The sequence below is a fragment of the Coptis chinensis genome, chromosome 4 (genome assembly GCF_015680905.1).
Source record: "Coptis chinensis isolate HL-2020 chromosome 4, ASM1568090v1, whole genome shotgun sequence".
NCBI lineage: Eukaryota > Viridiplantae > Streptophyta > Magnoliopsida > Ranunculales > Ranunculaceae > Coptis > Coptis chinensis.
Window position 1 is genome coordinate 26202369 of NC_141459.1, and position 26120 is coordinate 26228488.

General features: G+C 38.4%; 1 protein-coding gene across 1 annotated transcript; it reads right to left on the bottom strand.

Moving 5' to 3' along the window:
* Positions 1-7459: 7459 nt before the first annotated feature.
* On the bottom strand, positions 7460-8455 carry LOC147502928 (uncharacterized). Its single transcript, XM_086604655.1, has one exon. The coding sequence runs from the start codon at positions 8453-8455 to the stop codon at positions 7460-7462; it is 996 nt and encodes a 331-aa protein (XP_086460781.1).
* Between the last annotated feature and the right edge of the window lie 17665 nt (positions 8456-26120).

Genomic DNA, 26120 nt, shown 5'->3' on the forward strand with positions numbered 1-26120 from the left:
TTTGATGTCTGGGGCATTGATTTCATGGGTCTTTTTCCTGTTTCCCACGGTTTTATTTATATTCTTGTTGCCGTGGACAATGTTTCCAAATGGATAGAAGGCATGGCTTGCCGTAGCAATGACCATAAGACAGTTGTGGTTTTTGTTGAGGAATACATTTTCTGTCATTTTGGCATCTCTAAAGCCATCATCAGTGATGGCGGAATGCATTTTTGCAATTGAGTTGTTGCTTCATTAGTGAAAAAGTATGGAGTTACCCATAAGGTGGTTACTCCTTATCATCCACAGACTAGTGGCTAAGTAGAAGTCTCTAATAGGGAAATTAAAAAAAAGATTAGAAATGACTGTAAATCCTAATAGGAAAGATTGGTCTAAGCGTCTAACTGATGCCTTATAAGTATATCGGACAGCTTTTAAAACTCCAATAGGAATGTCTCCCTTTAGACTTGTGTTTGGAAAACCTTGCCACTTGCCCGTTGAATTGGAGCACCATGCTATGTGGGCTATTAATAGCCTTAACTTCAATATGGATGAGGCAGGTGTCAAGCGTAAATTACAATTAAATGAGCTTGAAGAAATTCATAGCGATTCTTATGATCTCGCGAAAGATCATAAAGCTAGCATGAAACGTGTTCATGATAAAAAAAATTTGCGTAAAGAGTTTGTGGTTGGTCAAAAGGTCTTGCTTTACAACTCCCGTTTGCATATTTTCCCAGGGAAATTAAAAACCCGTTCGTCTAGTCCTTTTCTGGTTACTGAAGTCATCCCTTACGGGGCAATCACCTTGGTAAATCCCAAGGACAACAGTACCTTTAAAGTTAATGCCAACGCTTAAAAAAATTTCACAAGTTATTGTCCCCAAATGTGGAGGATTTCCTTTTACAGGACCTTGTCTATGAGGACTGACCTTTGATGTTTGGTGTACTTCCTTTCATTTCCATATATTAGTAAGTGCACCATTCAGGTAACCGGGCCCTCCCTTTAGAGTGTGTGGCTGTAAGTACCGGATCCTAAGTCTACGTTTAACATAATTCACGCTTTCCACTCTTGCATGTTTGCTCGGTTTTTTAGTCATGTTTCTCTATGGAGTGCATTATATTTTTATTACTTTACTGTTTTCCTTTATATTAAACTAATTCATAAAAAAAAATATTAAAACCATAAAACTAGTAATCTAGCAAGTCTCGGGAATCTGACTTTAAAAGACCTACGTGTTTAAACAAATTTGCTAAACCCTGTTTTCAAAAATTTGTTTGGGGGTGGGGTGTTTGGTCTTTCCTTTCTTGATCTCTCAACTTCCTATTCTTGTTATTTATGTCGTTTAGCCGTATTTTGATTTGGGTTGACACTATCTATGAATTTAGATTTCTTTTGATCACATAACTTATGTCATTCACGCACTTTGAGACATTTTCCATTTTCTTATATGTCAACCACGGTTAGATTTGAGTTTTTTTTTATAAATCATTGGATTGTACTATCTTTGATGATTGTTTTCATAGCTCATTTGTAAAAATCGGACCGTTAACGAATCGGGTATTTCAGTTTTAAGATATACGAGGCATGGGACACGATGGGTATTATCTGTATTGTTTTGGGCTTGGGCCCAACGAGTGAAACCCTACACGGTCACATGCCCCGCACGTGACACCCTTTTAAACCCCAACACATTTTGTTCTTCTTCTTCACGCCTCCATCACAATAAAGATTTCAAGTAGAAGTTCTACGATGCTTGCCACCTCACGAGGGTTCTTCTTCTGATGAATCTGGGAGGCTGAGCGTCGTAGACGCAGGAAGGATAACTCTGGCCCATCCTCGTCTCTTGGCTAGTTTTATTGTATTATTGTTGTGTTAAGATTATTTTCCCTATTTTTAGTAGATTTTGATTCCGAATTGTTTAGTCAAGTAGTTAATATTGAATTATGTAATTGTTATTTTATATTTGAAGTTGTTTTAAGTTCTGAAATATGCTATGTTTTGTATCGTGAATCCCACCCTTCCAACTTGTTTGGGGGTGGACTCATTTATTTAGCAATGCCTCTAATCATACCCACGTATTTTTTCAAAATATTATTGCATGCTTGATAATGACCGGTTTATGTGAGTATGTTGCTAAATTAGTGTAGCTAAAATTAACTAGTGTTGTTTGGTGCAACCTCAAGGAGTTAAATTAGATGATTGCTATTTTAATTCCAGCCAAAAAGCTATTGGTTTGGTTTTGGAGTATACATCTTGTCTGTTTCTATTTTGGATTTAGAAATGTCTTTTTTTTCCATCATGTTGCCTTAACTATTTGGGCAACTTGTGGAACTTAGAAAATAGTCCTCTATAAATACAGGGTTCACTCTTAACTTAACATCACACCTCTCACTTTGCACCTCTTACTTTTCCTTTCACTTTCATTTCATAGCACTTATATTACACGGAGCGCGCACGCCCCTTATTGTGCCTATACTCAGAGCGTGCACGCCCCCAAAGTACTGGAATTCTTGCCAAGCCAGAGCGCTCCCGCGCCTTTCTATAGGTTATCCATAGCGCGTTCACACTTTTCACAACACAAGTTCTGATTTACGGGATCTTCCGCAGTCACTTCTAGGAGTTCCGTAGTGTGTTTGTGTGATATGAAGTCTCCTCGGATCAAACCAGAGCAGTCCTTCGAAGATTTGTTCGCGAGTGACACGTATGGATCTTGGTTCCGCGACTTGATTATACAGGCAGGATGGCAACCTCTAATGGTAAGCTCTGATGAACTATATTCTCCTGCACTTACAACTTATTTTTATGATCATTGTAAGTTCTTTGAAAGACCGGATGGAGAACAAGTGTTCTCTGTCACCATTGAGGATGACACAATGGACTTCACCAAGTTCTTGTTGGCTTTTGCTCTTGGACTATTTATGCCTGTTGAAATCCAAGACTCATGGGGCAATTTGGTTGATAATATGTATACATACAACTATGAGTTTTTGCATGAGACCTATGGGGCATGAAATTTCCGCGTAGAGGACCAAGTGCAATATAACGTAGCCCTTGGTAGCTTGTCCCTAAACGTGGGCACTGTTATGTTTTTTTATCATGCTAAATATCTTAAGGGAATGGCGTTTTTCTTCTGCGAATGACACCACTTGTGACGTTTTTCTTGCTCTAGCTAAGGGACATATGCTCTATGACCTTCCCCAGACCTTAGTTTCTAGTTTAGCACGAGCCCATAGTATGAGGCATAAGTACCTTCTTATGCCTGTCTTGGTTTGCCGCATAATGATATGTTTCTTTCCTGAGTTTTGTACCCGTTTCACGGATTGGGTTAGGGTTGACATTGTGAGACCCACCAATTGCATTATACGCTCATTCTGTACAATGACTTGGTCGGGGTGGAGGCTACAAGCTAATTAGGTAGCCCCTTCCTATCCGACCAAGTGGCGCTTAACAGGTTAGCGATTGTAGATGATAAATGGCGTGAGGCCTGGCAAATTATCATGGCGTGGCAGGATGCCAAGGAGCCTCACTTATTTATAGAAGAGGAGGACAACGTTTAAATGCTGGATATGAGGTAAGTTCTATTTTTTGTTAGTGTCTGCTTATGTCCCAAACAATTTATAATTTTTGTTATCCCCATAACGGGTGCAACTCATATAGAGTTGCCTCTATTTTTATTTATTTATATTATTATGTTCTAAATTTGTTTTGCAGGTGTTCTTCAATTTTCACACATTTCCATGGTATTTCCTACCTTTCTTATTTCAATAGTTTGAGGACAAAGCATGTTCTTGTTTGGGGGTGGCATAGAAACACGCGTAAATTAAGGCACCTATTAGGATAATATATGTATAAAATGCACTTGTTTTCTAGTAAAATAAATAAATAAATATAAATATAAAATATTTATACTATACACTTAGGAATATTGGTATTGTTTCTTTCTCCATGATGATATTAATCTAGAAGTTTCACGTTAGCTCTTAAATTAGAATAGTTTTTAGAAATTTAGGTTAATATGTAGGTAATAATCATTACATCTTTTCATAAATATATTGCATGAGTATCTATGTTTGTATTGGCAATAAGTTTTTGAAATCTAGGCTAGAGTACTTATTCTACAAATCTTGTGAGAATATACCCTAAAGCCTTATATGAGTGAAATATTTGAGAAATGACAGAAGGGAAAAGTAAATTCCGAATAGAGAAATCACACGTCCACTTGCTTGGTCACTATACCATATCCTAAGCGAGAATTTAGGCCATTTTTGGATCGATATAGCTAGAAATTCAAACCTATATGAAATTATTTTCCGCTAGTCGCCCCTCTGAGCCTTTATTTAGCCTTTCATAAACCGCAAATCCTTTACCCTTTTTTTTTTTTTGGTAGGCAAGCGGGGTTTTTAACGAGGTCCCCTACCCCTTCATTAAAGAAATAAATAGTAACTGAGCTGTTTACAATCTCACATACTCTATGCCAATGGCTTCCTCATATACAATCTTCCTAATATCCTCTGAAAATGAGCTAGGGATTATATCAACATTCCTCACATTGGGTACATTATCAGCTAATGCATCAGCCAATTTATTCTCTTCCCTATACACATGAATTATATTAAACTGCTCCAAGTGTCTCACCAGCTCTTCAATGCTCCGGATTACCTTCCTTGCGTGCCATGGGTACTGCCCTTTTATGTTCATGAATGAGACAACATTCATTGAGTCCGTCCTTGCTTCAATTCGCTGTATACCTTGCTACCTTGTCATTTCCAGCCCTTTTTCCAATCCTTGTAGTTCGATCATGGCAATGCTGTGATGTTCTGACTTTCCTTTACTTGCCGCGATAACTTCTCCTTTATGCGTTGAATAAGCTGCTGCCCATCCTCCCAAGTCTCCTTGTAAGGTCCCATCGGTGTTTAACACATGTAGAAGCGAGCAGGTTTTCTCCCATCTGCATATCTTTTTCACTGTTTCCCTTTCTTCAATCCTCACACTCCAAGTGCTGCTAAGAAATTCCAGCTCCCTTCCTGGCTCCATAGCTACTCTTAGCGACTGCAGTTTAATTCTTGCATCATTAAAGATCAAGTTCGCAACCTGTTCTGTTATGTTCTTCTTGTTCTAAAAAATTCTCCCATTTCGCTCCTTCCAAATCCAATATATCATCCCATTCCACACCAGCTTCATTGTGTCTTGATTAAACCCCTTCCCTTTTGTGATTTGTATAACCCATTCCATCTCATCCATCCATGTTCTTTGCCTTTCTCTCATCGTATCCAGTTTTTTGTAGCAGATTTGCCCATATGAATTGGCTATAGTAGCATTCGAAAAACAGATGCTCTTCATTCTCCACTTCTCGCCAACATAGTATACACACATCTGATTGTACCGTCCCCATTCTCGTGATCTTACATTGAGTGTTTTGAGAGCTCTCTTGCAGACCGCCATCCAACTGATGAATGAGTGTCTCGGTATCCGATTAGCATACCACACCAGTTGGTGCCAATCAGTATTTGCTTTCGTATTTCTAACATGATGGTAGGTGTCTCTCATGTTGTAATTCCCTCGATTTGACACAGACCATATAACTTTGTCTTCTCCCCCTGTTATATCCACCACTTCTTCCATTTTCATGACAATGTTAGGCATGTGTCTTCTAATACGCTGCGACACTTTCCACTCTCCATTCTCTATGAACTTCGAAACTTTTGCATTCAAATTACCTGTGGAGTCGTATAAAAAAGTCTGCGGAGACAACCTTTTGAGAATCCCAGCTGGGTGCCAAGGGTCTAACCAAAACCTTGTATTTTGACCGTCTCCTATTTGGTGCATCACAATACCCTTTCCTTCCGTTCTATTTTTTAGTATTCCCCTCCAGCTGCAAGAGCAGTCCATTGGTATAGCCATATGCTAGAAGTCTTTCTTTTTTATGAGGTTCTTCTTAACCCATTGTGCCCATAGTGTCTTCTTATTGCTGACCACATTCCAGAGGTGCCTTAAGTTAGCTGCTACATTCACTGCTGCAATGTCTCACACTCCCAAACCCCCTTCTTCAAAAGGGTGGCAGATCCTTTCCCATGATATCAATGCATGAGAGTTAGCACAATCAGGCCCAGTCCACAGAAAGTTCCTGCACAATCTATTAATATCCTTAATGATACTTTGTGGTAACATAAAACATGAAGCCCAGTACATACTTATGTTGTTCAAAACTGCCTTGACTAGCTGTAGCCTTCCCGCATAAGATAAAGATTTTCCTTTCCATGATTGTATTCTGGTGGCCACTTTATAAATTAATGGTGCACAATCAATGGAAGTTAATCTTGTTGTAATAAGCGGCAGCCTAAGATATTTCACAGGAAGTGTTCCTTTCTGAAACTGAATTACACTTTGAATATCATCACATTTATTGTCCTCCAGGCCTGCAAAAAAGAGTGAACTCTTTTCTATGTTTACTTCTAATCCCGTGCATTTGTTAACGATCTCCAAAGTATTTCTCAGAGAAGCAGCTGTTCCCAGATCCCCATGCATGAAAGTTATTAGATCATCGGCGAATGATAAATGAGTGATAATGGGATCATGACATCTGTAATGCAGCTTAAAAGATCCATCTCGTACAGTTTGCATCATTAATTCATGAAACAAGTCCATGACTAGTACAAACAAATACGGGGACATAGGGTCACCTTGTCGGATTCCTCTCTTGCTCTTGAAATATCCATATGGCACCCCATTTATCATGATAGAAAATACTGGGGTTTCAATACACACCTTGATCCACCCAATAAACTTAGCAGGTACTCCAATTCTTTGTAGAGAGAATAGCACTGCTTCCCATCTCAGAGAGTCATAAGCCTTTCTTAGATCAATTTTTGCAGCACATCTTGGTGGTCCACCTTTTCTGTGATAATTATGAAGTAGTTCATGTGATAGAATTATATTGTCCTGGATGTTTCTTCCCGGTATGAAGGCTGATTGATCATCTGCAACCACTATAGGTATGAAATCTTTCATCCTGTTGGTTAGAATCTTCGAAATGCATTTATAAATTTATGGCTTTAATAAAGTCCTCACCGATGATTTTCCATGTAGCCTTGAAGAATATAGACGAGAATCCATCGCTCCCAGGTGCTTTTTCACTACTTATGTTCGATAATGCTTGAATAATCTCATTCCTTGATATTTCTGTAGCAAGCTTCTCCTTCATACCTTCATTAATCTCTTGCTTTGGTGGCATTGCATTGAACACAGCGAAATCCAGCTCTGGGAGTTGAGCTGGTCCATACATAGCTTTATAAAAATCTACACATTCACTTCCGATCTCATTTACATCATCTAGAATCTTCCCATTCATATCTTTAACACACGTGATTTTGTTCATTACTCTCCTCGCCTGTGTAGATTTAAAGAAGTAACTCGTGTTGTTGTCTCCAAGAACTATGGTCTGGTCCCTTGATTTCTGCCTGTGGAAACTCTCTTCAGATTTTTAAGCTTGCACAAACTTTGAGAGTGCTACTCTTTCCGAAGTGATAATCTGTGCATTCAAAGGATCGCCTTGTAAGGATGTCTGCCATTTATCAAGTTCTCGTTTCTTTTCCACCACCCTTGTGTTTACATTTCCTATCTTCTCTTTGTTCCGCTCTATCAGTGCTGCCTTGACATGTTTGAGTTTCTTCATTACCATATACATTGGATTGCCCACCACTGTCTCTTCCCAAGCTTTCTCCACTACTCGCATAAACCCATCCTCTTTTACCCAGTAGTTATAGAACTTGAAGCCTTTTCTCTTCTGGTTCCTCTGCTTAACTGAGTAGACCACCATGGCTGAATGATCTGAGGTGGCTCCTGGGTTTAGAAATTCAGCCTCATAGTCACTAAACTCCCGAATCCATTCATCATTTCCCATTACTCTGTCCAGCTTGCTGCATATTCGATTTACTCGCCTATTTGACCATGTCATAACGTTCCCTCTGTATTTGATATCTACCAAACTTGCACTGGTCACACAGTTCAGCAAATCAATAAAATGAAATGGTCTCACATCTGCCCCTCCAACTCTTTCTTGAGAATTCAAGATTGAGTTATAATCTCCAAGAAGAATCCATGGTTTTGTTATAATGCATGACAAATCAATTAATCTACTCCACAATCTCCTTCTTGAGCTGTGATCAGAACTGGCATATATAATAGTAACATTAAACTCTTTACCAGTAGTGGTTAATACCTCCATTGTAATGCATTGTTCATCGATTTGTACATTCGTCACAGAGCACCTTTTAGGATCCCAGCAAACCCAAATCATCCCCAACTCGTTATATGTATTGTTACTGGCACATTGCCATTGATAGAAGCATTTATTAACTATGTCATCCATCTTATCTTGCTTAACTTGAGTTTCAATCAGCCCCATCAGACTCACATCATACTTTTGAATCAAATCCCTAACTTCCACATGTTTAAATGATTGGTTAAACCCTCTCATATTCCAACAAGATAGATTTATCATTTAAATGGGGGTGCGTGTGTTAAGGGACCACTCTTGGTACCTTCTTTTATCACCAGCTTTGCTACAGACACTGTTACTTTGGCCTATGTTGTTTCATTGCTTTCTACCATCTCTTCATTTCCTTCAGTGTCCATAAGCAAATGCTTATACCTATTATCTCCATGCTGAGTTGCAGATGTGTACTCATAGTCCCATCAGTCTCTAATCCACCCTTTTGTTTCTCTGCCACCACCAATTCACATATCCCCCTGTCTCCCTTTTTCTCAACTTCCTTTTCTACATTCCTTGATTTGTAACTATTTTTCCTTGATGGAGATTCCCATCCTTTTTCATTCTCATCAGTAATCACTTCATTCACATCTTTCTCCTGCTCACTTTGTGCCTCTGTTAGTATTTCCTTGCCTTTTTCCTTCCCTTTTACATTCTCAGCTTCTTCTTTAGATCCCCTTTTCAACCAAACTGCCCTCGCCTCCTTATCTACTTTTGGTTGCTTCGGACAGTTTTGATTAGTATGCCCAAATACATTGCACACCTGGCAACAAGGTGGTTTCTAGCTATATTCGAAAGAAACCTTGTACGCTCGTCGTTGATCTAGCACAACTGGGATGTCTATAGGGTATGTGCATTTAGCATCTATCTCAATGCACACTCTTGCGTATGATGTTCTCTTCATAGTCTCAGTTAGTTTATCTGTGAACATTGGTACTCCTATTGCACTCCTGACTTGACTGAATCCCTGCTTATTCCACATTTCCATTAGCATCCCTTTTACTACAACCAAAATCGGAATCGTCTTCAGTTCTCTTGTTTCTGCTTCGACAAAAAGCTTCCACGGCCTAACTACAAACAGCTTGCTTGCAATATGGAAGGATCCTAAATCCAGCACTGCTTTTCTATCATCTCCCTTCTCAAACTGAAACGTAAACATGGTATCCCCATATGGTTTCATAACAAATTTTTTTATACGCCATGTTCTGCTAACTATTTCCTTAACAAAGTTATAGTTAAGCCTCTTCCCTACAAACGATCCAACTACTAAATTCTCAAATTTCTTGTTATATCCAGTAAACTGCGACCTCTTGACATGAATGATGGGCTTCCCATTGACCACATCTGGTTGTATAAAACTCAGTTTGTCTCTCCCAGCAGCTGTCTTTCCTATCACTTCTGCCCATGTACTCTTTGTTTGTGTAACTTCCACCTTTTGAGTGTTGTCCACATTTTCCATTTCAGCTGTGACTTTTGCTTCCTTGAACCCGGAGATCAATTTTTTCAGATCCGAAAGATTCGGATCTGAGATTTGTTTGCACCGCCATGTTATTTTCTCCCTTCTGAATGGTATTGACTTGTGTTTCCATACTCTTACCCGTGATTAAGAGTTCCCCAGTGTTGTTGTTGGTATCATCTTCCTCCTCTCGCAGGGCTAGTAGGTCGTTGTGATTCCTGACCATTCTTTTTTGGATTAATCTTTCTAGCAAACCTTTTCCGTATAGCCTCTCAAACTCATTTTCTACCCACTTCGATTCCTCATCATCCTCTGTTACAAACCTACTTGGTGTTCTAGGATTCCCGCTCTCATTCTCACTTGTTTTGTCGTTTTCCATCTATTTTTTTGTCAAACGACAAAAATTCCCTTAGTGTATAAATCTCTTATACAAAACAAAATAAAAATAAAATTAGCCTGCCCATTTTAGAATGAGTTTGAGAATATAGATGAAATGAAGAAAAGAAAAGAGATATACCTGTGGATCACCAAGAATTTGTTAGTTGCTTCAAATAAGAAAAGAAAGTTTCCATCCAAAGAAAAAAAAAAAAAGTTAGAACTCCAAAAACAAAATCAAAGGAGTCAAAAGCCAAAAGCCAAAAGAAAAAGAAAAAAATGGCTAAGGATGGAAACAAAGTGTAGAAGCAAAGTAAGAATAAGGTTTTCTCTAGTTACATAATATGAAGACTCTATTATCTCAGACTTGTCCTTTTTGAATATCTATTTCCTTCATTCTTAAACCATCACTTAATCCCCGCAACACCTATTAAAGACCTTTAGCTCAATTAGTAAAAGGTTAGTGTGATAGTAAGTGGTATATGTGTTTGATAGACTTTGGCTTCCTTGTCTGTCATTGAGATTGTAAGGTAAAGTGTGCCCACTACGCACTGGAGTGAGCGAAACTTGAGTGGAAAAATCAGAGTGTTTTTGTCTTGACATATATGTAAAGACCTACTTAAGGTCGTTATTCCAAAGTTTCAGAAACGAACCTATTATTGCATTTCATAGCATAGTTAATATATATGTTTATCCATAGATGATTGATTATTATGCACGTATTAGCTTAGATTTCGAATTGATTATTCTATATTCATTGCTAGTGAGATGTATAGATATGTAAGAATAAATTAGGAAATAGTAATATTTATTTCTTAATTTTTGTAGTATAGATGAAGTTTGTGAGTACTTTCTCTGGAAAACTCTCATGAGGCTATAACTCATCCATTAGGAAATTCCTAGTGGTTTAAGGCCTTATTGCATATGGTAAATGCAATCGCACTCGGCGAAATGAGATTAGTTAGAACTCCATTTTTGGTCACTTAGTTTAATTTCTCATACTTGCTTGAGGACAAGCAAAATGCTGTTTGGGGGTGGTTTGATAAGAGTCCAAAACTGTAGTTTTAACCCCTTAATAATATTACATTTAGACCAATTATGTGTATAATAAATAAGAGTTAGTACTGTTTACGTACTTTTATGTATTTCATGTATTGGAGTCAAATATGTGAAGAAATAGGTCAATTTTGCGAGATATAGGAGAAAAGGTTGGTTAATAAGAAGTTCTATAATTAAAGTCCAAGATTCAAGGAGAAAAAAGCTTTTTTAAAGCCTGGTCAAAGCTGAAAAGTCAAAGTCAACGCAGGCAGAAATAGAGTAGAAAAAAGTCAACAGAACTTTCGAAGGTCCGTATCTTTGAACTCAGACCTCGGAATTGGGCCTATTATATGTCAAAACGACTGGCTCGGAAAGAGATTTCTAATGGTTTAGGTTTTGACCCAATAAACAGAGCAAAAGTGGACTAAAAGGCTATTACAGTAATTTCTAATAGAGAATCCCTTTTTGGACATATGTAATTAGGTTTTGGGCTTGTTTTCATGGCCCAAAACATGGCTCCAAAGCCCATACACGAAATTGTATACCTAGCCCTCTTCTATATAAAGATGACTAAGGAATAACTCTAAATATAATTAGTTTTAGTTTTTAGAATAAGTTTCTTTTAGATTTTACTTACTTAATTATTCAGTACTTAGTTTTTAATATAGTTTTTAATTCTTAGACTCTCTTCCATTTGATTAATAAAAGCCAATATATTATTCTTCATTATGTCTTCTTCTTATTTCTCTATTAATGATAGTGTAATGACTTCTAGCTAAACCTCCATTAGAGGGGTTTGATGAAGCTTTGATGAAGACTTGATGTGTTAGTTATAATTATTGCATTTAAGAGTTTCACTCTAGTAGGTTAGTTGATTCGCCATGAGAATGGGTTTAACTTCCTCACATTCTAATTATTAGTTGGTAGAGATAGCAATGAATAATTAGGGATCAAATACTTAATCTTTATTGGTTAGGATTGCAATAATCTACACTAGCATATTATGAATCAATCAAAGTGGAATCAAATCCCCCTAATTCCTTCTCCATATTCACATCTTAGTATTTAATTGCCATAGTATAAGTTAGAACAATTTAATTAGTTCAATTCTCATATTAGTATAATCACAATCCATTACTCTCATTAATTTTGTTAGAATCGATTAAACTAGTGAAACTTACGTCTAAGAAACTAAGAGTGGAACGAATTCTCTACTCCACATATTGCATGATAAACGAGAGTAGATAGCTTTGATCATCTAGTAATAAATAGCTTTAGTTTTACTTATTCATAGCATAACTAGTTAAGAGTAGGTAAAACTATTATTTTACGGTTTATCACCCACTATGTGAAATTGGACATAATTGGATGCCCATAAATTCATTTTTTCCACTCTATAAACCAAAATGATCAATATAAGTTCTCTAGCTATTTTATACCTAAGACCCGAAAGACCAAGGATGATAACCACTCCCTACCCTTTTCTTCTCACCTGCCCAAAGGAAAAAGGAACAAGTCAAAACCAATCACAACTTGTAACATATCTATAATTCTAGATTCTAGACAAAATAGAGTAGATGCAATTCCATTATCAGAAACTGAATAATACCGATAGACAATATTATAATATAGCAAACACATGGATTATGATGTAGTTGACAATACCCAATAATTAGCCTTCCCATCAGTTATTCTACTTTAAGTAGTTGAACCATAATCACCATAAATCAGACTAAATTTATATTGCAGGGAACTGATAAATACCAGTTTTTAACATTGTATTAAAAACGTCATTCTTGTTAACATCTTCTTAAGAAAACTTTAAATAAGTTCAGTTGTTAATTGATCGCCTTTTATAGAGTCTAGAATTCTTTCTAAATTCAAGTTACAACACCTCCAAAATATCCTCAGTAGGCATTTGTCTACAAAATGGCAACAGCTTTGAGCGGTATTAACCCAGCAGAAATACTCCTGGCTTATACTGTGGTCTATGGGTGCTCTCGTTTCTTTTTGCATGCGACCTCCGTAAATGAAAAACAAAAAGGTGATTTATACATAAAAAAGATCAAGAGAATGCTTCTAGTTACTCCCCCTGAGAATATAATGAAAGTAAATACTGATAGTGCCAACAGAGGAAAACCCAGGACCGGCTGGGTGGGGAGCACTTTTCAGAGACTCAAGTGGTGAAATCAAAGGCACTCTAATTGGGGGCTTGGGGATCACTACATGCTATGTGACTAAAAGTCAGGAAATTATGGAGAGTATCACGCAGGCGGTCCAAATGGGTTGGACCAAGCTATGGGTTCAAATAGATTTAAGGGAAGCCGCACAGGCTTTCCAAAGGAATCAAGTTCATTGGCAATGCAAAACAACTTAGGATCAAATTAAAAACAAAGTGCAATGGATTACAATCTCTTCAACCTAGAGAAAAACCAATTTCTCACCTAACCAATGTGCTAGGAATGCAAAGAATATGTCACCAGAACGCAAGGAAGAAATGGGGACAACAAACGACCAAGAGAGCAATACAAAGAGCAAGGAAGTGATGGCTAATGAAGTTCAAAAATGCTCCAATGAAAAATAGGTAGTAACCTACAGGAGAATACAAGTACTGCAACAAGGAAACAATAGGTTCACACACTTGCAATCTAGTTCATAAATAACAGAAAAAGGATCAACATGTAGTAAAAAATCACCGCATGAAAGGAATGGTAAGGTCAGGTCGAGCAACAAGGAAGAAGGGACTAAATCAAGTCTCTTTATTCACCCTCAACTAGTTAAATGATAAACCTCACCTGCTGGAGTATGAGGGGCTTTAACAAAGCTTTTATGTTACTGCAAAAGTTAGGAATTAACAGAAGGATGGCAACTAATTGGCAAGGAGAGTTATCATGGCTGGAGGTGGTTACCAGATGGAGAGAGGACCAGAAGAGCAATGGTTCATGGATACTTGGAATGTTGATGATCAGTTCGAGAGGAAGCAGCATAAATTATGTAGTTAGAACAATGCAGAAGTGGGTGCAAATAATCTCAACAGATATGGTACTCTTCAAGGGATGTTAGGTGGATGGGTAGTAGTCATTCACAATGAGGAAGAAGAAGTGGTTGCAGCAAGTCATGGAAAGGCCAGCAAGAAATCCATAGAGCTGACTGAGATGCAAGAAGTGGAGCAGGGACTAAGTAAGGCACTAAGGCATGGCATCAAAAAGATCAGGGTGCAAACTGATTCCAGGACCATGGTATTTTTCTTAACAAAGGGAAATCAGCACATGTGGCAAGCATAAAAGTTGATAACGAGTATTGACCATCTTAACTACTATAGATTCAAGACGTGAAATGTAATCGATGATATTTGCACAGTAGTGCCTCGATTCTCATGAGCTACTTCACTTGTACTTTAACAACTTGTAACCCATTCTTTTGCTATTTATACAAATTACCCTTTAGAAAAAAAAATTAGTATGTGGTTCTATTAGTATTCACATCGGGAATTTTATCTAGTTGGCATCACAATTGTCAAGTGGTCTACCACTCTGACCTCTATTTGAAATTAACAATTTGATCAATCTACTAAACTACATTCTTTGGGTGTAAAAAAGGAAGTTTATTGAAACCAGTGTATATCGGGTTCCTGACTTGAATTCTAAGCAACTACACACTTAAACACTATTTGGACTCAAAGTTGCAAGTACTTGATCTTAAGCTCAAAACCACTTCCAGAACTAACCAAGTTGCCATGAAATCTAAGCTAACTACTTAAACAAATATTTGGACTCAATGGCTTAACAATATGTATCCAGGAAGGTTTTTTAACAAGGTGAAGATAACTACAGACTCTAAGAGACCAGCTCAGATTATAAAGAAAAAAGAACATCCATAGACAAGAAACTAAGCATGTTTACATACCTGCGTGAAACCATCTGGGCAAAATTAGCCACCTTTTGCATAAGTCGTGCTTCCTGATAGGGTTATATACTAAAAGCATTACTTTTGTATTAACTCTAATTCTTTATATTTTAAATGAGAATCATATGGGCAAATGTTATGCATATTATATATGGTATTAGTTATATGCATATGTCTAAAACTTTATATTTTAGATGATATGGTGTGTGGTGACACACAGAAGATCATATCATCAGTACCTTATAAAGTATAAGTAAACGTTCATAACCTAGATGGATTTAGACAAACCATTGGTGTGGTTGTAGTATAATCTGGTATTAGTCTATCTTGACTACATGATTACACTAGTACACTTTATGTGTATTGAACAGGACCAAGTGAGGTTGTTTCTCTTTATACTGACTATATAAGAGAACAAACACCTCTGTTATTATGGATGCTTGTCCTCTTAATCCGGATATAATAACGAGTACTTACGTGCATTGTACATTGCTTGAAATCATCAATGAGTGAGATTCATTTGTGAATCAACAAACTCGATGGATTAGATAATGACATTGTATGTAAGGTGTGCTGTTGATTATAGAAGGAATCTGTGACCCACAAGAAGTCGGGTTAATGATGTCCCCTTAAGGAGCTCATAAGGATTGTCATGTAAACCATGCAGGTGGATTTAATCCGACATGACAATGAGGTTGAGTGGTACTACTCAAGGACATAAGAAGTTGATTAATGTAGTTGAATTGTCAGTAACTTGAATTAATCAACGGGCATTCGATATCTTAACACGGGGAGATTAACGAGCATATAATATGGAGGCCATAACCGTAATACACGTAATTTGGGATTAGGGTGGTAGTGCAACAATGGCCTTTAATGGAATAAGCCATTTGTTGACGGACTAGGGCCGTGTGTTCTGGGCAAACATGGGAAGCCCAAGCCCGTCAGGAGACCTAACCCTAATTTCTCCTCATGGTCCCTGTTGTAGCCTATATAAAGAAACCCTTTTCTCTTGACCGAAATTAAGTGATTGCTTAAGAGAGGCAAAGAGAAAAAGAAAGGGCTGGTAGATCATTGCCCACACAACGTCCATTCCAAGGATAGGAATACAACAGAAGATCAAGAGGTTGCTGATTCATAGAGCTTGGATTCTCAGAGATATCATAGCTATTCAAAGGTATGATTCCTAACCAAAATAGTGAACACCGTTATTCCGCTGCGCATGGGTTTTCACAGTTTGTAGTTGATGACATGAAACCATAACAGTTCCTACACTTCCATGTCCGCATCTCGTGCATCCAACTGCCTCTTCATCTCATCTTTCTCCTGTGCTTGCCTCTTAATTTCTTCAATTTCAAGTCATCTTTCCTCCTCCTTCTCTTGTGCTACTCTTTGCATTTCAGCCAAATGGCTTTCCAGGTTATTCACAGGAGTGTCTAAAGATAATCGGGAGCCAAAGTAGTTGGTTGGGGTTACACATACTCGTCCCTTCAACCTCACATGTTCCATGCCGCTCTGGAGGCATCACTTCCCTATAAATCTCATCTGAGAGAGCTAGTTGTGTCCCATGTTCATCTATACCTGCTAGGTCTTTCATTTTGTTCTTTGTATTCCAGAAAAAAAAAATTACACACACGCTATTAAATACAACTGAGTATGATATTTAAACTGAAGCTATTACTAAGATCAAACTGTTACATACAATGTATTCTCTTGATTGATCATCAAGAGCGTCATGCGTTTGTGAACTTGTGTGAGTCCTCACAAAAAGATCTCCTATGGAAGGGGGTGCTCCAGCCTCCTAACTCTAACCAAACATAAAGAAATTTATTAATTGTTAATTACTAGTCATATTCAATGCCGCAGTAGGAAAATAAAAATAATAAGCATATGTACCATTATCTCTTCAAACTGAGAAAAGCCTATTCTTCCAATAGCATGCTTCGCTATTTGCTTAACACGGTTAGCCCTGTTACGTTTAGAAATTGCCTACACAAAAAGATCTCCTAGTTAGTATTGTACCCTATAAAAATACTTAAGTTAAACATTACACTTTTTCTTACTTGATGCTCCGGAGTATCCCAAAACTCCACAAGTTGAACCCACTCTTGTTACGATAGTTGCTCTGGCCTATGGATTATACGCTTTTCATATGGGCATAGCGGGTACAAAAGTTCCTTTTCCATTTACTCTTTTTGTTTCTGAATTCGTCCTTGAAAATTAGACCCAAAGTGGGCTCCTTCGGGGTCTCATCAAGTTCCCATTTATCCTAAAACGAGAGACAAAAAGATCTACTAAAAATGAAATAGACATTTTTTTTAAAATTAGCGCAAGTGTGTGCAAATCCAAATGTCCATACCTGAATGTTATCCAATAACCACTCTTTGTTGCCTACATCTTGGAGCTCCCAATTTTTTGTCTAATCAAATCGATGTGACGTTACCATTAATACTCCAAGAGATTTAGAGAACAAGATTGGATATTTCCGAGGTCCCACTGGTTGTCTGCCTTTCCATACCAATTCCATCTTTGAGCCATTTGGTTGGTCAAATACCTTAGGAAGGGTAGAAATGCCCCTAACCCACTTTCTAGCTATACACAAGCCCAAAGCTTCATTAATTAAACATCAGACAATAATGAACGTAACTAGATCAATTCATCAAAATCGTCACATAAAGCAATTCTTCAACTAAATCCGCCATCAAGGAAGACACTAGATAATAACCACTCCCAAAAAAAAAAAAAACACAAAAAACGAGCTTTTTCCCACAAAAAAATAGCACAAAAAACAAAAAACATCACAAAAAACTACATATAATCTTCGTCACTATCATTGTCTTCATCACAATAATTATCAATGTCTTCATCACAATCATTATCAATGTCTTCATCATAATCACTATCACTGTTGAAGTCTTCATCACATTCGACACCGTCAATGATATCTTCAGCAATAGTATCTACAACAACTTCTACTCCATCAATCTCACTCCTAGTCCAACATTTAATGTCATGTGTGCTGTCAACTATGTTATCCACATCTTGTTGCATGCAAGACGTGTTATTGATAAAACGCTCTTCACACACGTTTATTGGTTTCAGTTACTTATTTTCTTAAGTCCGAGGTCCACAGTCCAAAGTCCGAGGTCCACATTCCAAGTCTGAAGTCCAAAGTCCAACGTCCCAGATAGTAGATGCGTTTTAGTCAAGTTACCTTACTCACGTGGGTTTGGTAGGATAGGTCGAGTAAGGGATCGTCCAAACCTTAGGGCTCGGATAGGTTCACAACTGGAGTTACAACTTTAAGTGAGTAGGATTTTTAGGTTTCTTTTTAGTTGGTTTTTAATTAAAATAACGGTAATGCAAATAATATAAATTACTACGGCGATTATATGTAGGTAAACAAAAGTAGAGAAACAGGGAGAGAGTTAATCATGCTCATGCAAGAATCATTTTTCAACAGTTTTTATTGCCAAATCACTACATCTCTAATCCGTCTCGTTTCGGAGACGACGTCGAGTATTGATCCCTAGTGCATGCCCACATCTCTAGGTCGCATTTCACTAGCATAAGGAGTTTTAATAATACCTCATCTCTGGTATATTATTTAAGCTCCTGGCTCGATTTCACATCAGCTGGACGAGTTGGAGAGTCATCGACACCGAGAGTTCTTGGCTTGAGACATTTTGGTCGCTAGCAGACCGGTCCTGGAGCATCAGCAGTCCAACTTTGTACAGTCTCAGTCATTTTGGGACCGGATGTTAATTCTATGCCTAATTCCTAAGTAGTGATTCTAGAATATTAACAAGTCAATCCGGATTTTTACACGAGCAGCATAACCCTCCCCGGGGGGATTAGCTCATCATCATAGAAGGAATAATAAAACTTGCTGTATACATTAAGTAAATAAATGCAGGACAGAAATTAAACTAGAAAAGAAGTGACTGTTATTAAAGGTAAAATAACTTACAGTATTAAGCTGCTGAAATGGAAATGGCGGAAGGTAAGTACTGAAGAAAAAAAAACTAAGCGTAGCTAAAGCATTAATATGCTGAAGGAGGATATATGAAGGCCACCCCCTCATATTTATAGGCATCATAGGATGACTATCCGTGAATGATTTAATTCGCTTTTGGCCTTATGCTAATTGAATGGTTCGAAACTTTGAGAATCAAAGTTTTGTTTTAACTGTTTTAACTTTTCGTCTTTTTGCTGTTTTAAGTTTCGTCTTGTAGCTCATTTCAATTCAAACCACCTGGTTTGAATTGGTAAGTGTCTTATCTCTTGCTAGGTGGTATCAAATTGAAACCATCATTTGCCACCTGCCTATGCCGACTATCATCATGCCGGGCGGGCCCTTGAGTGTGTCCATTGGCGCTACCGATTTTGGCATTTTTACGACTTTTTGTCCTTACACAGAGTTCGTCGCCCGGGTCGCTATGGCAGCTTCACTAGCCAACGTCGGCACCTAGATTGATCCGATTTGAGCTTCGGAAGTTTCCTGCTTCTTTATATGTGGGCCCATTACGCGACCGGTTACGTTCTTTTGGAAACTTCGCTCTAGTCGGGCTTTGTTGGGCTTCACGGGGGATTGAGTGGGAATTCCAAATATTCCCAGTATTCTGATACTGGCAGCTTCACTAGTCAACGTCGGCATATAGATTTATCCGATTTGAGCTTCGGAAGTTTGCTGCTTCTTTATATGTGGACCCGTTCCGCACTAGTTCTGTTCTTTTGGAAACTTCGGCTTCATGGGGGTCGAGTGGGAAACTTCAATTATTCCCGTATTCCTGTACTTCGATGCATGTTTTATCACTATATTTATTTTAATTGCGGAATCCTGCAAAAGTACGAAAATATAATTATTACATGATTATTAAACACATAATCGACCAAAATGCTACGTCTCTCGGGGTTTAATATTACAGTTTTTGGTGCTTATCACACCACCCCCAAACAGCACTTTGCTTGTCCTCAAGCAAAGAAGAGACATTAAGACGATAAGTGGTCAACAATGTGTTGTCCTAAGCTAAATCTCATTTCGCAGAGTGCGGTTGCATTGACCGTATGCAACAAGGCCTTGAACCACTAGGAATTCCCTAGTGGACAAGTTATAGCCTCGTGAGAGTTTTCCAGAGAAGATACTCACAAACTTCATTTATACTACAACGACTCAGTAACAAAGGCTTGTTTCCTTAATTAATCTCAGGTATCTAGACATCTCACTAGCAAGGGAAACAAGGATTTTATTCTTTCGAAATTCAATTTTAATATACATACAATAATCGAAACATCTACGTATGAGCATACATGCAGTGATCTAATAATGAAATGTACGAGCAGGGCCGTTTCTGGATCCTTTGGATAGCGTCCTTAAGTAGGTTCTCACAGGTATGTGTCGAAACACAATTTCTCTCTTATTTTTCCACTCAAGCTTTGCTATCTCCAAGGTGCGCGGTGGGCACACGCGTTTCCTCACATACTCAATCGATAATGTCGAGGAGCCGAGGTCGAGAAGTCACAACTACTACTTATTATCACACTATCCTATCCCTAATTGAGCTAGAGGTCTTTATTAGGTGTTATGGGGCTTAGGTGGTAGTGTAGAAGAAAATGGAATGGAGAATTCACAAAACGATAAGTATGAGAGAATAAGGTCTTGGAGATATTTATACTAGAGAATCCTTATTTTCCTTCCTGCTTCTAACATGGGTTTCCATACTTGGATTTTTCAAGCTTTTGTATTCCCTTTTGATTTGATTTTTGGCCTTTTGATTTTTGGAAACATATTTCTATTTTCTTTTTCTTTTCTTCTGAAACAGGTAACTGATTTTGATTTGTGACAAGATTTTTCTCTTCATTTTTCTGCACTTCATCCTATTTCTCATACTCATTATCTAGGTAGGCTTATTTATTTGTGGTTACTAGATGGGTAATGATTTTTATTGGTGAAGTAGAAAGGATTAATGAAAGGTTCAGTGGGCGACTAGCGGTAAAAAAAAAAAAAAATTTACAGGTGCGAATTTTTGGCTATATCGATCCAAAGAAGGCCTAAATTCTCGCCTAGGATTTGGGTAGTGATCAAGTAAGTAGGCGTGTGAACTTCTATTCGGAAGAACTACTCCTCCGTGTCATTACTCATATATCATACATTTTGAGGCTTTTGGTTAGATTCTTACGGGATATGGAAACTAAGTTGTCTAACCGTGGGTCCCTTAAACTTATCGGGCTGCGGTACATTTAATGATAGTCGGTGCATGAATGCTGATGAAAAGATGTAAAAACTATTGCATACATGATTAAATTAAGTTTCTAAGAACAAGTCCTAATTTTGATGCTAGGGTGAGATTTCTAAATATTTTTCATCATAGAAAGAGAAACGAGAATTTGTCACTAAACACGTTTATTTAGACATTAAGTAACTATATACAACTATGCATGCCTAATTTTTGCAAAAGGTTCTCACCACCCCCAAACAGATTCCGGACAATTTGTGTCCTCAAAGTGTTAAGAGGAAGAAAGAGTATAAGAGGAAGACATCTTCCAGAAATTTATTATAACACACTATATATTATACATCATAAAAGTAGAAACACAGTTAGAGTAGCACACTTTGTTAGGTTATTTATTTATTTCACATCAAAACATAAAACAAATATGTACATGCATCAACTCACATTGCCCCATCCTTGAACTGGGATAGTCCCTCCTTGCCTCGTCCCCCCTAGAAATGCCATTCCTTCGCGATCCCGCCAATCTATCATAGCTTTCCGGACTTCACTCCACTTCCTCTTCTTTGCATTGTCTAGATGAGCTATCATTTTATCATTGTTAGGGAAAGAACGAACTTTCTTAAGATACCTTGCAGGGTGTGTCCATGTCCGAAATCGCAAGGAACGAATTATCTTATTTGTTGGACACATAGAGTCGACCCTTACCCAGTCCTGAAAGGTGGCTGCAAACTCAGGGAAGTACGTCCTCACTATCCTGCATGCTGTAACTGACAGGGTGATATAGTGTTGCCGAAAAGACCGAGCCTTCTTAAGATTCTCAATTACTAGTTCTCAGAATGTCGAAGGTGGTGCGTTCTTTGGGCCAATGCATGGAATGTCTTACATCTTTCGCCTTTGATGCCGTGGAAAAATGCCAATCTCCCATGATGTTCGGAAGAATAAATAACATGGCAGTTCCAACATTCATGGTCATACTGGCTAGTGGAATAGTAAATTCTGGCCATCGGCCAGCTTCGGCACGTTCTTTGACGTGGGCAAGGCCATCGCCATAGCGGGCAGCAAAATCTTCCCTAGAGTAGTCATTAAGGTCATTCTCTATCATGTATTGGATGGGGAGATCTGGCTGAAGAGGAGGAAGGTCTAGAGCCATAGCCACTGTTGGCTCGTAAAAAGCGTGTTGGGTGTTACCAATACGTAGTGTAAACCCATTCAAAGGGAAACCCTGGATAGCTGGTAGATCTTCCATGTTATCATAAAAATAAGTTGCCAAACCTGGAGAGTATGTCTGCTCCGGGTGTAGAATGAGAGAGTTCCATCCAACTTGAGTGATGTAGTCTCTGAAAAGATGTCCATATGCCGGAGAATTCAAAGAATGAATGGAAGGATTGTTCGAATCATCTTTGGAGCTTCCATTGTGTGAAAAAATGTGACCTGTTTAGACAAGGATAAACAAATATTAGAGCATGATGAGAATAATTAAGTAAAAACAAATTACCATACGAAAATTAAAAACTAAAAAGAAAATGATAAATAATATAAAATTGCAAAATTTAAATGGTTTCATTGGCCCAAGTAACGGCGAGGATCCTTTTGTGGGAGGGATCCATTTATAAGATTTTCTATGCCATTAATCCGCGGCAAAATGTACATTCGTTGCAACATTTTGCTTTCTGTCTGGTAAATCTTGGCATGGTTCTCCATTATGAGAGTGTGGTTTGCCAAGAATTGGTTGTGGCTGTGCAAGAATTGTGCTTGTTCCTCTTCGTTTATTGTCCGCAGGTCCTGAAATTCAAGAAGGCTGGTGATAATAATGTTCTGACGTTTGAATAATGTCATTAGTCCTTGTTGAATTAAGCGAAGCCCTTCCATGGGATTAAATACGTTGCATAATGCATTTTCATGAAAGATGTTGTCGGTGGAACAATCTTCGTTGGTTCCTGCACCGACATGGTTCTTTGCAACGCCGGGTTCCAGAATCCGTTCCTACATACTGAGTGAATGGTAAGAATGTTAGCTGTTCGAAGAGGTGTGTGAGGAGAAGTACTAGAAAAACCCCAATGTATCATGATAAGTGTCACAATGGTTGGTAAAGGGGCTGCCTTTTTCCTGGCACGTGCGATCGCATTCCAGAGAAATTTAATAATGCAAAAATCATTGCAGTTAGTCTGCAACACCCAGAGTAAATGGAGGAGTGGTTTGGTTATTTCAGAAGTCTTAGATGTGCCTAGGACATTATGAGCTACCCATTGGATCACAGATAATTGGTTCTTTTGTAAAGATCGCTGATAAACAATACGGTTTTTTCGGTTGTATTCGCCATGAAGGATAGTTGCAAACATTAGATGCCGGATATTATCGAAAGGTGAATCTTGAAGGTGTACTCCTTGGGTTGTAATAGGAATTTGAAGTACCTCAGAGATGATTTCCATAGTCAATTCATGCTCGCATCCGTTAGCACGGACAAAGAATTGTCCGTTTTGGAAATAACCGCTTTTATAAAATAACAAGACTAATTCTCTGGAATAAAATGTTTGCTTATGGTGTAAAAGAGGGTACCATCCTCGACGTAATATTTCAGTGTAAAAAAAAAGATGAAAAAGACCATTTTGAAATTTTTCCATAAAATTTTGCTCAGGCACGAAACTTCGAGTGAGGGCCATTAAAGATGGAGTGGTGAAAAATTATTTTGGAAAAAGGGAAGTTAAATTTTTGAGGTGTCTATCCTTGGTATAAATAGGCACCCATCCTAAAAATGTAAAAGATACGCTTCGAGGTGTCACAGGGGTAGTTAGACCACGTGTATCTTCTAAGATATGCGCAACAGTGTATGAAGTGTGGATGAGAAGAATGGGGCATGTGACAAGGAGTGCCCCTTTGTTTGATGTTGTTTTTTTTTTTTTTTTACGTAAGTAGAAGGACAAGGAAAATGTAGATATACTATCACAATAGGATGTAAGAACATACAATGGTATGGAAACACAACATAATGATACGATGACTTAACTACAAACCTAAATATTAGATAGAACTATATGCCACATTAACAACATGACTATAATAAAACAACCGAGCATGAAAACTTGAGTAGCATATTCAAGCTGCTGCTGCTCAAACTTTTCTAGTGCATCCATGAATCTTGAGCTTGGAGTGATCTAAAAACGTTTTTTAGAATAAGAAGTGTAGAGGGAAGAATATGAAATGAGTGAATATGGAGGAAGGGTTGAACTTATTTATAGAAAGAAAAATTTCGCTTTTTCGACCGCTTTTTAGATGTGGTTCATGACCGTCAATCGCTTTTTTGCGCTTTTTTTTCATTATCGGTTTCTGAACGTGTTAGTTACGTTAAAATTTGTTGTTTAAGTATGACATGTGAAATATATTTATATATATATGTATATAATTTATTATTAGCAATATATGTTCCTACCTATATACTATAATATTAGATATAGCTAATATATCAAAATAAAACTATTTAGGAACCATCTACTATTAAGCTAGAAAGTGAAAACACGTAAATAAAATGTCTGATATAATATTATACAAGACCGGAAAAAATAAATCTAGCTACTGATGATCCTCCGTGTCAGAAAGCGTAATCCTCGGGCCGCGAAGAAGAAGAACCAGAGTCCCGCGACGTCAGGCAAGACGAAGCCCCGTGGAGACTAACCGCCCCGGATATCACCAAGAGTATCCATCACCGAAGCCTGGGAATCGATTTCGCTCGCCATGAACATTCGCTGAAACTGGTTCTGGCGAGTGAGCATATTGTCCTGAAATGCAGTCATGGAGGCTCTCATTTCCTGCTGGAATTCGCCCATGCTGTTTGTCATTGACTCGTGGCGAGTGGTCATATCTGTCCTTAACTTGCCCAAGGTACGTCTCATCGATACCTGGTGAGTGTACATGTCTCGGACCAATCGCTCTCACAGTAGCGTATGGCCTCTATGGGTTGGGTGATCTTACTCATGGCAGTCTCATCAAAGTATGGTGGGTGAGAGGATCCTACGCTAGCGTGCTCGGCAGCCCTAGGTGCTGTGGGTTCCCAAGGGCCTGTATGCATTTCTTGAAGACAAGCATATTCTCATATTGTGGTATAGGGAGTAGTGGGGTGGGCGCATTTAAAACCCAGATTAATCATGACTTTCATAAGCGTTACTAGAACGGCAAGGGGGGCTGACCTAAGAGTGGCATGTGTGATAATATCAAAAGAAAGGTAACGATGCGAACTTACCCTTTCGCCCGAAGGATCCGAGAGAAGGTGGAGGAAGGTCTTGTTGATGTCGGAAGGCTTCGAGGTGCCAATGACGCTGGTCCCACCATTGAGTCATCGCTAGCTGGTTCCGTCGCGACCGTGGCCGATATGCGATTTCCGTCGATGTTGTACTCTCCCTCGATTAGCGTGTTGAGCATTAGGTCGTAAGTCCGTGGGTACACGGACCGCTGCCGAAGTCGAGACGACGGGTCGACTGCTGGAATGCCCCGTGATCCCGAGAGCAACACCGTGTGACTTTGTGGCGACACCCTCGACGGTGACCCAAAAATGGTCGCCATTAAAGCTCCCATTGTCGTAGAATTTCATCACCAAATCCTTGGAATAAAGCCCTCCATTGGCATATAACAAACTCTCCCATCCTCTAGAGTGAATTTCGTGATCAAAGAATGGTGAAAACATCCCGTTTTCAAACAAATTCCCAAAAACAATTTCAACACAAATCCGCCTATTTCCGGCCATTTCTGGTTGTATAGAGAGGATGGATATTGATTACTGATGAGGGGGAGAATTGGGATGATCTGACAGAAGTAATTCTTGATCGGAGCTGTGAGGGTCTCGCGCGAGACCTGGTTTTAGTGTGGGCTGTCC